The sequence below is a fragment of the Adiantum capillus-veneris genome, chromosome 1 (genome assembly GCF_014529385.1).
Source record: "Adiantum capillus-veneris isolate H3 chromosome 1, ASM1452938v2, whole genome shotgun sequence".
NCBI lineage: Eukaryota > Viridiplantae > Streptophyta > Polypodiopsida > Polypodiales > Pteridaceae > Adiantum > Adiantum capillus-veneris.
Window position 1 is genome coordinate 65,582,429 of NC_140931.1, and position 12,082 is coordinate 65,594,510.

The following is a 12,082-nucleotide window of genomic DNA, read 5'->3' on the forward strand; positions in this document are numbered from 1 at the left end:
TGTATATGTATATGAGAGAATTGAGAGCTTGTTACCTGCATACATATCTACACACACACAGAGTGTGTGTGTGTGTGTGTGTGTGTGTGTGTGTCTCTTTCCACACACCCCCTCCCCCTCATTTATAAGTGACACAGGGTCAAAGTAAAGGGATCGACGGCAAGGGATCATTATCAGCAACGCGAGGAATTGGGGCTGTCGGATGTACACAACAAGGGGGGAGGGGAGAGGGGGGGGGGGGGGGGGGGGGGGGGGGGGGGGGGGGGGCATTTCTATAGTGCGAGAGTCGCATACGTTTCAACGTGTCACACTAGGCGAGCTCGATTAGGTGCAGCTCTCGTAGGTGGAGGGTTGAGGGTTCAAAGGGCCAGTGTAGTACAGGTGGAGCCCTATAATTTTTGTCCCATGAGATTTAATCAACGGTGGAGGTTCACCTAATATTTTTGTCCCATGAGATTTGATCAACGGTGGATTAAACCTCCCCCGTTGATCCCTTTACTTTTGCGATGTCACTTATAAACGAGCCCCCCCCCCCCCCCCCCCCCCCCCCCCCCCCCCCCCCCCCCCCAAAATCCCACCCCACCCAAAAAAAACACAACAAAAAAAAAGGCCTCAAGCTTCATCATCCACTCTACTTTTCAACGTGAAGCGCAGGGAACAAGCTTGTAGACACGTTCAGCAGGCAAAGAACCAATTGAGAATTTTCATAAACAATTCAATTGGGCAGAATTCAGTCAAAATCTATATAAGGTTTGCATTTTACATAATCCTTTAAGCTCAACTCGGCGACTTCGACTATGGGCAATTTTTGTCAAAGGTAGAACTTACAAAGACAAGCAAACTCTGAAGGGGTGATTAGCACATAAAGAGTGTAATATACACATTCCAAATACAGTGTTGTAAGCACTGCTGAGGTTTTTGTAGTTGATGACTAGTTGATGTTATGAACCACATGAAGGGCATAAAATCAAACCATTCTCATTGCAATCAGGGCACCGTGAAATCTCGTCAATAGAGATCATTTTGCAGCTTCCATTACAAGTGTTGCAGGGTACAAAGCGCACGCTGCCACAAAAATCGCACATGCTGTTACATTCAGCTGGAAATCCCTCCACAAGGTACTCAAGAATGCCTTCCTCATGTAGGCGCTTCACTTCCTCGGCGCCTCCAATGTACCTGCCCTTGATAAAGAGTCTTGGGACAGAAAGAGCTGCTCCCATTATATTAGTAAGTTCCTCCTTGAACTTCGAATGCATCCAGATATCTCTTGCATCAACTGGGACTCCAAAACCCTTGAGTATAAATTTGACCAAACAACAGTTTTCATATGTCTTTCTTATCCCACGCAGACTCGTGAAATAGAGCACTATCTTGTCTTCATAGCCGGCAGGGCATTTACACTCAAAATCCTCCAGATAATCCTTCTGAATATGAGAATCCTTGAAAAAAGGGGGGCTGCTGCTGACGTAAGTATTGCTTACAGGATTTTGAGCAGCTGCATTCACTGGGTGAGCAACACCACATGCATTTGATGCAATAACAAGCTCTTCAGGCCAGTTCGGACTGTCCGCATCTGAGCAAATATCCGATGACGAACCTGCAATCCTGGAAGAGCTGCTGGTGCTTACTTCTGAAGTTTGCCAATTGTCATCAGATGAGGCCTCAATTGCTCTCTCAAATGTAGCCAGGATTGATGGGTCAAAAAGGGGGCTCCCTGGCTCTTCAGAATCACCCATGCCCTCCATGTCTGATTCTCTCTCGCACACATCCAGCGCGCTCAAGTTTTTCAAAACATCTAAGCCATCGGTTGGGTTGTAGTCGAGCCTTCCACTTGATGACACATTCTTAGTAACATTTGCAAACCTACTTGAAGCTGGTAGGCTCCTAGATGAGGGCGTAGTTACAGGGCTCAAAAGCAGCTTCAGACCTGAGTTTCCATCCAGTGACTCCACACATCTGAAAGAGGATGATCCACTTTCGACACAATTAGGTGCGTTATCCACAGGCCTCACTTTTATACTCTTTAGCTTGTTTTCCCAAATTGGCACCCATGCTTCATCCGTAGCCCCATGCAAAGGACTAGCTGGCGCTGAGTTCAGCACACGATGTTTCCTACTCTTTTCTTTCCTCTCTCTGACCCCATGATCTAAACCATTAACGATTGCAGACCTTAATCTTGCTTTTTCTTCATGAACAAAGAGGTCTCCCTCCTTCATGGCTTGGTTTATGGAGGCCCCTACTTGAAACATGTCCTTTCCAATGTAACCTTCATTGCTAGGCATCCATAGAGTCTTATCTGTAGTATCTGGCTGAATGTTATAATAAGCTGGAAAAGATACACTTCGAGACACAGTTGCATCATTGTCTGTGTTGCCCAGATGACGCTTTGATGCTGAGGCCCCCATGACACTAACTACAAGCCGGCTGTTGTGATTTGTAATTAAATATGACAGAGGGTCGAAACCAGTCCTTTCATCCTTACGATATCTTCCCTGCAATCAAATAATGAATTTTGTATGAGTGGAATTAAAGCATTAAAGATAACCTTCAAGTGTAGAAGCATAAGAAGGCAAATCAAGTACTTACGGTGAGAGCCATTAAAGATCTAGACAAAACAGACAAAGCATCTTTGAGGTTGGAAGCATCCATGAAGAAATGCAACCAGAGTCTAGCAAATGGTTTCTAACAAGATAATGGCTCTCTGTCATCTAGGAACATACAGAGGCTAAAAAGCAAGAACCGGTAAAAGTGAAATCTTAAGGAGTGTGTGTGCCCCCCTCGTGTGAAATTCACAGAGGAAATTGAGGAGAATCTTGGTTCCTTGAGTTGCAATATAATTCATGCTAAGCAACACAGAGTGAGCCAAATTCATCATGTCGCCTCTTTTCTAGGGCAGTTTCTTTCTTATAAGCGGTCTTCTTCAAAATCTTTAAACTCCTTACGCAGTTGATAAACAGATAGATCCACTAGTCCTCATGCAAGCATGCAAACTGTCCACACAAAGGACTTCAACTAGCCTGATCTGCGCAATATTCAATCACCTCTCTGGTTAAATTTCTGGAAAAGCACTCCCCCAACCTTTCGTTTAACACACACACACAGACACTTCGCATTCACCACTTTAAGCAAAGCATTCTTCACCATACATATTTCATGAGAAAAACGACATTTTCACTAATGGACACACATATACCTTGACTAGTGCAGACCAGCAGCACAGCGAGAACCTGCAGTGCCATTCAACTACCGACTTGTACGTTGCCCATGCAGTTGTAGAAAAGAGATTCCTCTTCAACCATTCCACACCCAAAAACAATCTCTTGCACCATATCTCCCTCAATCTGCATACGCATCCATACAACAGCTTCTACACATAACTGCTCCAAAGCTGTCATACCACAAACTACTGTGCGTACATGATCTACAAAAAGAAAACATAAATTAACAGAGATTTCCTGGAAGGAAAGAAAAATGTAATGAGCCTGAACATGGATACTGCATCCGAATAAATGCAAGGGGGTGCAGGCAGAGAAATCGCTTAAAGTCGCCAAGATGAAAAGCTACCAAAACTTGACGCTGACATTAGCAGCGAAGCACATGAAATCGAATAAGATGCAGCAGCTGAAAGGAGGAAATGCTGAAAGCCTACAAGGCCCAAGCTCAAAATAGCCAAGAAATGCAGGAGATGAGGACAAGAAAACCTCCGATTCTTACGGATCATCTACAAGAAATGTGGAAGAGAAACCAGAACCTCTCGCGGCGGATAGAAGCAGAGCTCTTCGAGGTCTTGAGAAGCCTGTAGGGTATTCTCACCCTAACTCTAAAATTGGGAATGTCTGAGGGCGGGGGAAAGGGAAGCCGAGTTCAGTCGAGGTTCGCCTTCACGCCACAGGCTTTGAAATTTTGAAGTGACGAGATATTTACGCTAACCACCACAGCTGGGAATCGACCTCTTAACAGCAACGCTTTCACCAAAAAGGCACTTTACCTCCTGCAGCCATGCCATGGAAAACATACAATTTCTAAGGTTCTAAGCAGTGTTCGGGAAAAATGTGTCTAAGCTAATATCGTGCCGTTTTCAATTTCAAAAATGCCGGTTGAGGGCAAGGGGAAAAGGAGAAATTCCGCCCCAAAATAGAGAAAAATAATATTAAAACCTGAAAAAGTAACGTAAGTTTCTAAAATTTCCTCTTGGCAAATTCAAGGAAAGGAATTCTGTATGTTTGGAAAACTGATTTTTCCCGAACATTGGTTCTATGGGAGAGTTCAGCCTCGCATTTTCCGCTCGAGAAGAATCGCAATCAAAAAGTGCATTTGCACATATGCAATCAAACCACTGATTGACTGGAAATCTTGTCTTCCACCCTTGGGTGGCTCGAGCAGATCAGAACATGTGTGGGGCTGCTTGGGTGTGGCTCAACATGCCACACCGTACCTGGAAGTTTCCTAGGTTTATTGCAAGAAGGTGGGTAGCACAGTTGATTGGCTCAATTAAAAGCCTAGATTTGGCAGTGTGAACCCAACCTAATTGTCGATTTCTAAAGCTTCGTTCCACTATTGGCAAGCCTTCAAGGACTTCTCGATTTGGAAAAGGGTGTCTCATAGCTTGAAGGGGTTCTCTCTCTCTCTCTCTCTCTCTCTCTCTCTCTCTCTCTCTCCACGTGCTCCTACTAGCTGAGGGTCAAGCAAGGGTCGTCTACTACCAAGCCATGGCTCGAGCACATGGAGTAGCAACAGTAGAGCTAATGAATACGCACGTCACAATTTTAATGGAGACTACAAGGAAGACGTGTCAGTTGGCTAGGGCAGGCTTTGGATTTTAAATGTTTAAATGTCTACATGACACTCACCGGCATCAAAAGTAGGTGACACTTGGACAAACGTTCGGGTGAAACCATACCAAAAGGTTTGGCAATCATTCTTTCTTTATCAACTAGAGTGTACCAAATATTTCTTTCCCAACTTACAACCAAATGTCGTGTGGATAAATCCTATGTTTTTGTGAGTGTTTTTCTTAAGATAGATTTAGTATTGACTTTTTATTGTCTCGTATGCAATGTATGCATAACTTAAATGACATTGCTAACATGTACCACCTTAACAGAACGTATAATCGGTATCTCTTCCTCATGCTCAACTATTGTCACCAAGTCGTTGGGACCAGCCTCATGGTTGTTTGTCGTTTGATCTCGAACTCTCTTATGTGGTGCCTAGTGTATGTAGATGGTAGCTATAAAATTAGATTACTTTATTAGCCTCTTTTAATTTCCTATAATAGCCAAGAATGTACTAAGGCTATCAAATGCACTCTCATTATTTTTGGTAGATTCTTCTGTTTGTTTTCTTAATTTTAGAGGTAATTTTAGCATAAATGCTTAATTTATAGATTAAAATTACAAAGATAATATGGCTAAACATAATTAGCAAAACTTGGATTTCAAACTTCTCTTAATAATCTTTGATTATTCTAATTAAAAAATTATTGATAATTTTTTTGCTATTTTATAAAATTTTAAATCTAATTTTGGTATTTATTTCTCTTAAAATTCACCAAATAAAATAATAAATAAGCTTTAATTTTTTTCAAAGTTTGCAACATTTTTTAATGATCAAAATTAACCTTTATTTTTACAAGGGTTTTTATTTTTAATGGTCATATAAATCATAAATGTAAATTCCTATTTCTTAGGATTATCTAGAAACTTACATAAAGAGTAAAATCGGGCAACATAACTTAAGCAATGACCTTCCCAATATCTTAATGGTTTAGGAAAATTAAATCAAAACTTAAATTCTCACGAAAGTAATTTGCCTCTATTTAAATAGCCCAAAAATTATGTGCATGGCTAAAAAATTGACCGAAAATTAATGGTACATGTCTCTTGGTCGTGCAATATTTTAACTTTACTTTTCTTGATTTATTGATAGTTTAGTTAATTTTTTACTAATCAAAATTAAGCTCATTATATGCAATTATTTATGTTACTTAATTGATAAATTAATGATGCATTACGCATAAGAAGAGCATAATTATCGTTCTCAATTATTTAATTAAGTTTAATAATGCATAATCAACTAAACATCATAAGCATCATCCCTCTTGTTTAGGAAACAAAGTGTGTAATTAATAGAGATTCTAACATAAAGAGACTTAGCATAGTTGCATAAAGCACCCAAGGAAAATGCTTCACAATAACACTTGATCACCTCCACTTGAGGTATTGATCTCAAAGTTGTTTGTGGATGCCCTTCTCTTCCGAGAAGTATACGCCTCAAGTATATGGCCAACAACATGGGCATTTGAATGAGGTATTTAGGCCTTTTTATTGATTTGGATAAGTAAGGGCCTTGCTCGAAGGTACCCCTGGCTGTAAGGAGTAAGCCCTTAGCTTGCAAACTTGCCCCAAGTTTCTAATTTAGCCAGGTAAGGTCCTATAAGCTACCTACATCTTCTACACTATCCGTTTGGTCAAGTTTTAGGGCTTCCAGGTCTTGCAGTTGATTCCTTGCTTGATTTGAATGCCACTCTAGTCCCATGTAACTCAATGAACATCCCATGTGATATCTTGTCCGCTCTAGCCAATAGAAATGCATGTTTTCAACCCTTAGAGATTACAAAAGATCTGCAAAACGTCTAAGGTTTCATTAAAGCTTTTTGATGTTCCGTATGAAGTAATGCAAGTCTGGCCTCAATATGTGACAAAGGAAGATGGATCGCAATCCATGCACCTTTGTGGTAGAACTTGATGAAACTTGGTACACAGCCTTCCTTTGGTCTACTGACCTTAGCTATATGGTTTTTGCGAGATTTGGATCAGTTTAGGTCACCCAAAAGTCAAACCCTAGGTTTTCTTGGCGGTTTTTTGTGTTAAATTGCTTTTGCCCCCTTTTGAGCTACTTTTTGAACTTTTTTGGCATCCTTGTTCTTGGACATTGGATAGGGGGAAGGGGAACACACCCAACACACAAACAATATGGCTCTCTATAGCCCAAGATTATCACTACACCCCTAACCACTAGAGTTCACCTTCAAAACTTGATAATCTCACACGCAAACCATTGTTTGCACACAACTACACATGCACGCACATGTTGTGATATCACAAGCACCCTCAATAGAGAAGAGAAGGGGGAAAGGGAGAATTGACACTAGTTGCACAATACTGATGGTTTCATATCATCTATACGACACATATACAATGGGCTCCAACCCAGCACACCCTCGGCGAGCAAAAGCCAATCAATATGAAGCCCTCTGGCTCCGCGTCGACACCATAGCCGTACCTCCCAGCTCGACGCTCTCTGGCAAAGCAAAAATCTTCCCCCAAAGCTTCTTTCTCTCCTACTGCCAAAAATATCTCCTCCAAGCTCTCGTCTCTCCCTCAAAACGAGAAGCCCCCATGGCCAAAGATGGGTCCCCCCTAGGGCGTGTGTGGCCACCACTATTCTCGGTCGACCCCCTTCTATTTTCATCTCGCACTCTACATGTGAAGGACCGCTTGCTAATTTTGGTATGTTTGGTCTCCACACAACCACATGTGAGCCGCCCCTTCCTTATGGCCTCAAGCCTCACAATCACGGGCAACATAGAAGCAACCGAAGTTTTTTTTTTATAATAGCAAGAGACAGTTAGTAGTTGAGGAGTTAGTAAGGGACTTTTTGACGATAAAGAGAAATCTTGAATACAAAGGAATAGGGGAAGACCACGAAGCGGTTAGTGTCACGTCTTAAGAAGGGCAAGGCAAGATACTGTGTTCTTGTGCTCTATAGACAAAGGGCACCGCTTTTTTACTTTTGTTCGTGTTCGAGCATTTAGTTGGATTTCTTGGATTTAATGGTTGCAGTTCAATTCTAACCAAACTTTAAGTTGACAACAAAAAGGTTTTGAGTTCTAAAGCATGGCTTGTATCACTGAAATATTATTTTGTGTCATTTCTCTCACCAGTTCCCACAGCAGGAAACCCGGTGTTGATCTTGGCTCACTAACTGCACTTATTTATCCCCGACATCTTTTGTGAACCTGACACAAAACTGAGCCGGGGTGGGACTTTGGTAGCAAAAGATGATGAAACCACAGCAGGTAGCAATGCAATAGATGATGCAACAGTTTGCACCCTATATGAAGCAACAGCAGCAGTAGGCTTCTCAACAGCAGTATCAACGGAGCAAACATATTCGTCAAGCACGGTATGCAGTAACTGAAAAACTGCAAAGATTTGAAGGTTGTGATATTTCAAATTTTTTTATTGTTTATGAACAATCTATGGAGGATTATGGAGTTAATAACCATAACACAATGGAAGGTTTCGACTTAATTGCGGCTCTCGAGCTTAGGGCTCGAATTGAAGAAATTCAGGTAACACATGGTGCAAACTGACAGGAGTTTAAGAAGGATTTACAAGAAGAGTACTTCCTTGAAGATTCTCAACACATTACCGAGCAAAGCTTTATGAAATGGATACAACAGAAGGACCAGGGCTTATCTGTGAGAGAATTGCTACGAGCTTTTGAAAAAAAAGTTTGAACAAATATCTATTGCTAAGCAGAAAACAATGCAGCTAGAAAAGGTAGAACTATTCATATAAGCAGCACATTCGCGCCTTCAAGAGATTTTGGTACACTTGCTCGAGGATCCATAGCCTTCCAGGTGACTCATCAACGTTGCATCGACAACTACTTGTAAATTTTTTCCTCGCCATCATTCTTGTGACAATCAGCAACAGCCTTGGCCCATGCAACTTGACACCTTAGTGGTTTGCCTCGCTGCACTACTTTCTCATCCTCAGTACACACACACATGTACACACGCACACGACCCCTGCTTTAGCCAACTCCAACCATCCAGACTCAGCACTCGACGCTCTTCCTTCTCTAGAAACTCTCTGTGCTGATCGCATCACTCTTCGCATGCCATCACCTTTTGCTACAAACGAAGGCAAGGTGGCCCTACAAAATAGCAAAAACAACATACAATCAATGATAAATCAATAGATCCACATACCTGCACAATCATGTATGTAGAGAATCCATAGCCAATCTTTCACGAGATAGACACACACACACACACACACACACACACACACACGCACGCACGCACGCATCACTCTTCGCATGCCATCACCTTTTGCTACAAACGAAGGCAAGGTGGCCCTACAAAATAGCAAAAACAACATACAATCAATGATAAATCAATAGATCCACATACCTGCACAATCATGTATGTAGAGAATCCATAGCCAATCTTTCACGAGATAGACACACACACACACACACACACACACACACACACACACACACACACACACACACACACACACACACGCACGCACGCACATAGCTTATGAGTGCATGTAGGTGCACCTCCTAGATCAGAGTGCTACGTTGACAGGGAGAGAGAGAAGAGAGGAGAGGAGAGAAGAACAACGCAGACACTGGGTGCAATCTCCCCCTGTGCAAGAGTGAACATTTTCCTCTTGCACGTATTTACTTATATATTTTTGAATGCTCAAAAATGAACACATTTTTCGCTTGGACATAAAGTGACTATAGCTCACGCAGAGCTCTTTAATAATATAATGATAATGAATTTGCTATGCTTTGCACATTCCATAGAGGCGTTAGCCATTTTCCACTTGTTAGCTACAATAAATAACAAAATATCAATTCCATTACATACCTCTCTATAAGAAAGCAGTTGTTCTCAGTTGCAAAGATAAAAATTTGCAAACCATACTTGTCAAAAACAGTGATTAGAAATCTGTTTCAAACTATCACATAGTAAAAGAAAATTTAATGAAACTGAAGAACAATACTTATGCCTGTCGTCATCCACATATTGCATATTCTTGTGACCCAGACCACTAGAATAAGCAGTATATGTCATAACTTGATGAATCAAGATATCATTGGTCACACTCATCATTCAATAATCAATTCTCATCAATCTCAAGTCCAATTCCATAAATAGTGTCTTGATAGAAAATCATGATATATCAAGTCCAAATCCAACTCCAAATCCAAATGTCTGCCAACGTATATACCCGATTAGCAAAATCACATTAGGTTCAATGGTGGCCAGCCACTGTAGCATGATTTTGTGATGGGTGTTTCCTAAATCGGTGAATCTACACTAATAAGATGTTGTCTAGAAGTGCGCAGTGCGACTAGGAAAGCGTCCGGCCTCTTACTGTGAGAATTTGTAGAAAAATCAAGCAAGGTGTAGATGATTTGAAGCAAAAAACACACTCAAATAGAACAAAACTCCATCCATGAAAGCTCCACTTTCAAAAAGAACCAATAAGGTGTAGCCTTGCTCCCAATTGCACAGATGCAATGTTCATTCAACCTGTTAAAAACCCTAAAACGATGCTTCAAATTCTCGTTGTGACCATTTCATGAAAGCTTAAGCATTTCATTTGAGATTCCCAAGTAGTTATTTGAGGAGGGGAAACCCTAATTGGAGACCACACAGCCTTAACCGTGTAGTGGAAGCAGCACGGGACTGCACTAGCACCCAGTCTTTTGAAATGGCTATCTCTCCTTGCTCATATGCCCAAATGAACTCATTCTTAGCTCTAAAAATTCCCCCTCAGCTTGAGAAATGATGGCACCATCGTTGATGTGGCATTTTGAGCCAATTTTTGCTATTTTTGGGTTGTTTTTGACCTTTTAATGGACATTTTTAGCCCAAAAATTCCCTTTTTTGTTTGTAAAATGCCCAAACGAGTTGGGAAAAATCCTTAAATTTATGGGAAAATCCCATTGGGCTCAAATTTTATGTTGAACCTCATTTTCCCACTTGGTAAGCACTTTGGACAGGTCTTTTAGGCCCGCGCATGAAACGTGCTATTTTTTACCAACATCGTCCGCATTGAACTTTCTAGGCAAAACGAGCGTGCCAATTCAAAACAGTTGACATTTGTACATTTCTATAGAAAATTAGGCATGCTTTAATGTGTTAAAACATGGTCCGGGGCCACGTCCCCGGCCTCACCTTCCCGGAAAGATATGTACACACCTGCAACCATGGCATCTGTTTTCGCATATATCACACTAGTATGTACATTGTAGCATTTAGTCCCACACATTAAAAACATAAAGAGTGAGGTAGATATTTTTATTTTCACATTATGCACATGCCATGGCATGGCATCCACCCCCTCTAAACCTGCACATCCTCCGGCATGGGCCACACATATCGTTTTGCAGCAGGTTCAATCTTCATTTAGGTCCACATATATGTCCACTTCATCATTGCTTTCAACAAAATCTAATGCATCATCCTCTCGTTCTTCATCCACATCCATACCATTTTCATCAGAGCCTTCATTCTGACTTTGCTGTGAATCAAAGGGATCTGTATCACCTCTTCTTTTGAATAACTTGATTCTTTTCCCTACGATGGGAATCTTCATTTTTGTCCCATCTAATTCATGCAAGGTATAAGTTGCATTCCCCATGTACATGCTCAACCACATAAGGACCAAACCATCTCTTTGAAATCTTTCTTATTGTTGAATGTTGGTTGTCAAGACTGCTGTCATACACCAACACCCAATCACCTTCCTCAATAGCTTTGGGTCTAAGACTATGCCTCTTATCAAATATGTCGTTATTATTTAACCTTGCATCTTTCAATCGTGCTATTGCAATCTCAATATCTTGGGGCCTTCTTTCTAACTATTGTATGCGCAAAGCAAGACGATTTTCCCTACTCATTCCATCTTCCCAAGGCAATACATTCCATGTGGGAATTACATCCTCGATTGGCATTATAGGTTTCTGACCATATATCAACTCAAACTGCATATAACCAGTAACTCAACTATGAGTTGTACGATCAGTCCATAAAGCATAAGGCAATAGCCTAGGCCACTCCCCCATTTTACATTTGCAGGCCTTAGCCAGAGCTTTAATGATAGGAGGATGCCCACGCTCTGATTTACCATTTCCCTCAGGATTATGTGCAGTAGTGAGAGCAAGTATAATGCCCAACCTAGAGAAAAATTCCCTTGCTTTGTCAACATCCAACTCACCCATGTCCGCTGTTATTTTCCCAACACAGCCATAACGGCTAATTACA

The 12,082-nt window shown here is 41.3% G+C and overlaps 1 protein-coding gene across 2 annotated transcripts; it reads right to left on the reverse strand.

The window, feature by feature from the left end:
- Nucleotides 1-719: 719 nt before the first annotated feature.
- LOC147464918 (uncharacterized) lies at nt 720-3,968 on the reverse strand. Of its 2 annotated transcripts, none has more exons than XM_086517065.1 (3): nt 3,752-3,968; nt 3,194-3,421; nt 720-2,492 (listed from the first exon to the last, which is right to left on the reverse strand). In XM_086517065.1, exon 3 carries the CDS (start codon nt 2,403-2,405, stop codon nt 942-944), a length of 1,464 nt encoding a protein of 487 aa, XP_086373191.1. In that variant the 5' UTR covers nt 2,406-2,492; nt 3,194-3,421; nt 3,752-3,968; the 3' UTR covers nt 720-941. The 2 variants fall into 2 exon arrangements, with proteins under 2 accessions (XP_086373191.1, XP_086373194.1); XM_086517068.1 differs by having other exon boundaries at nt 3,565-3,968.
- Between the last annotated feature and the right edge of the window lie 8,114 nt (nt 3,969-12,082).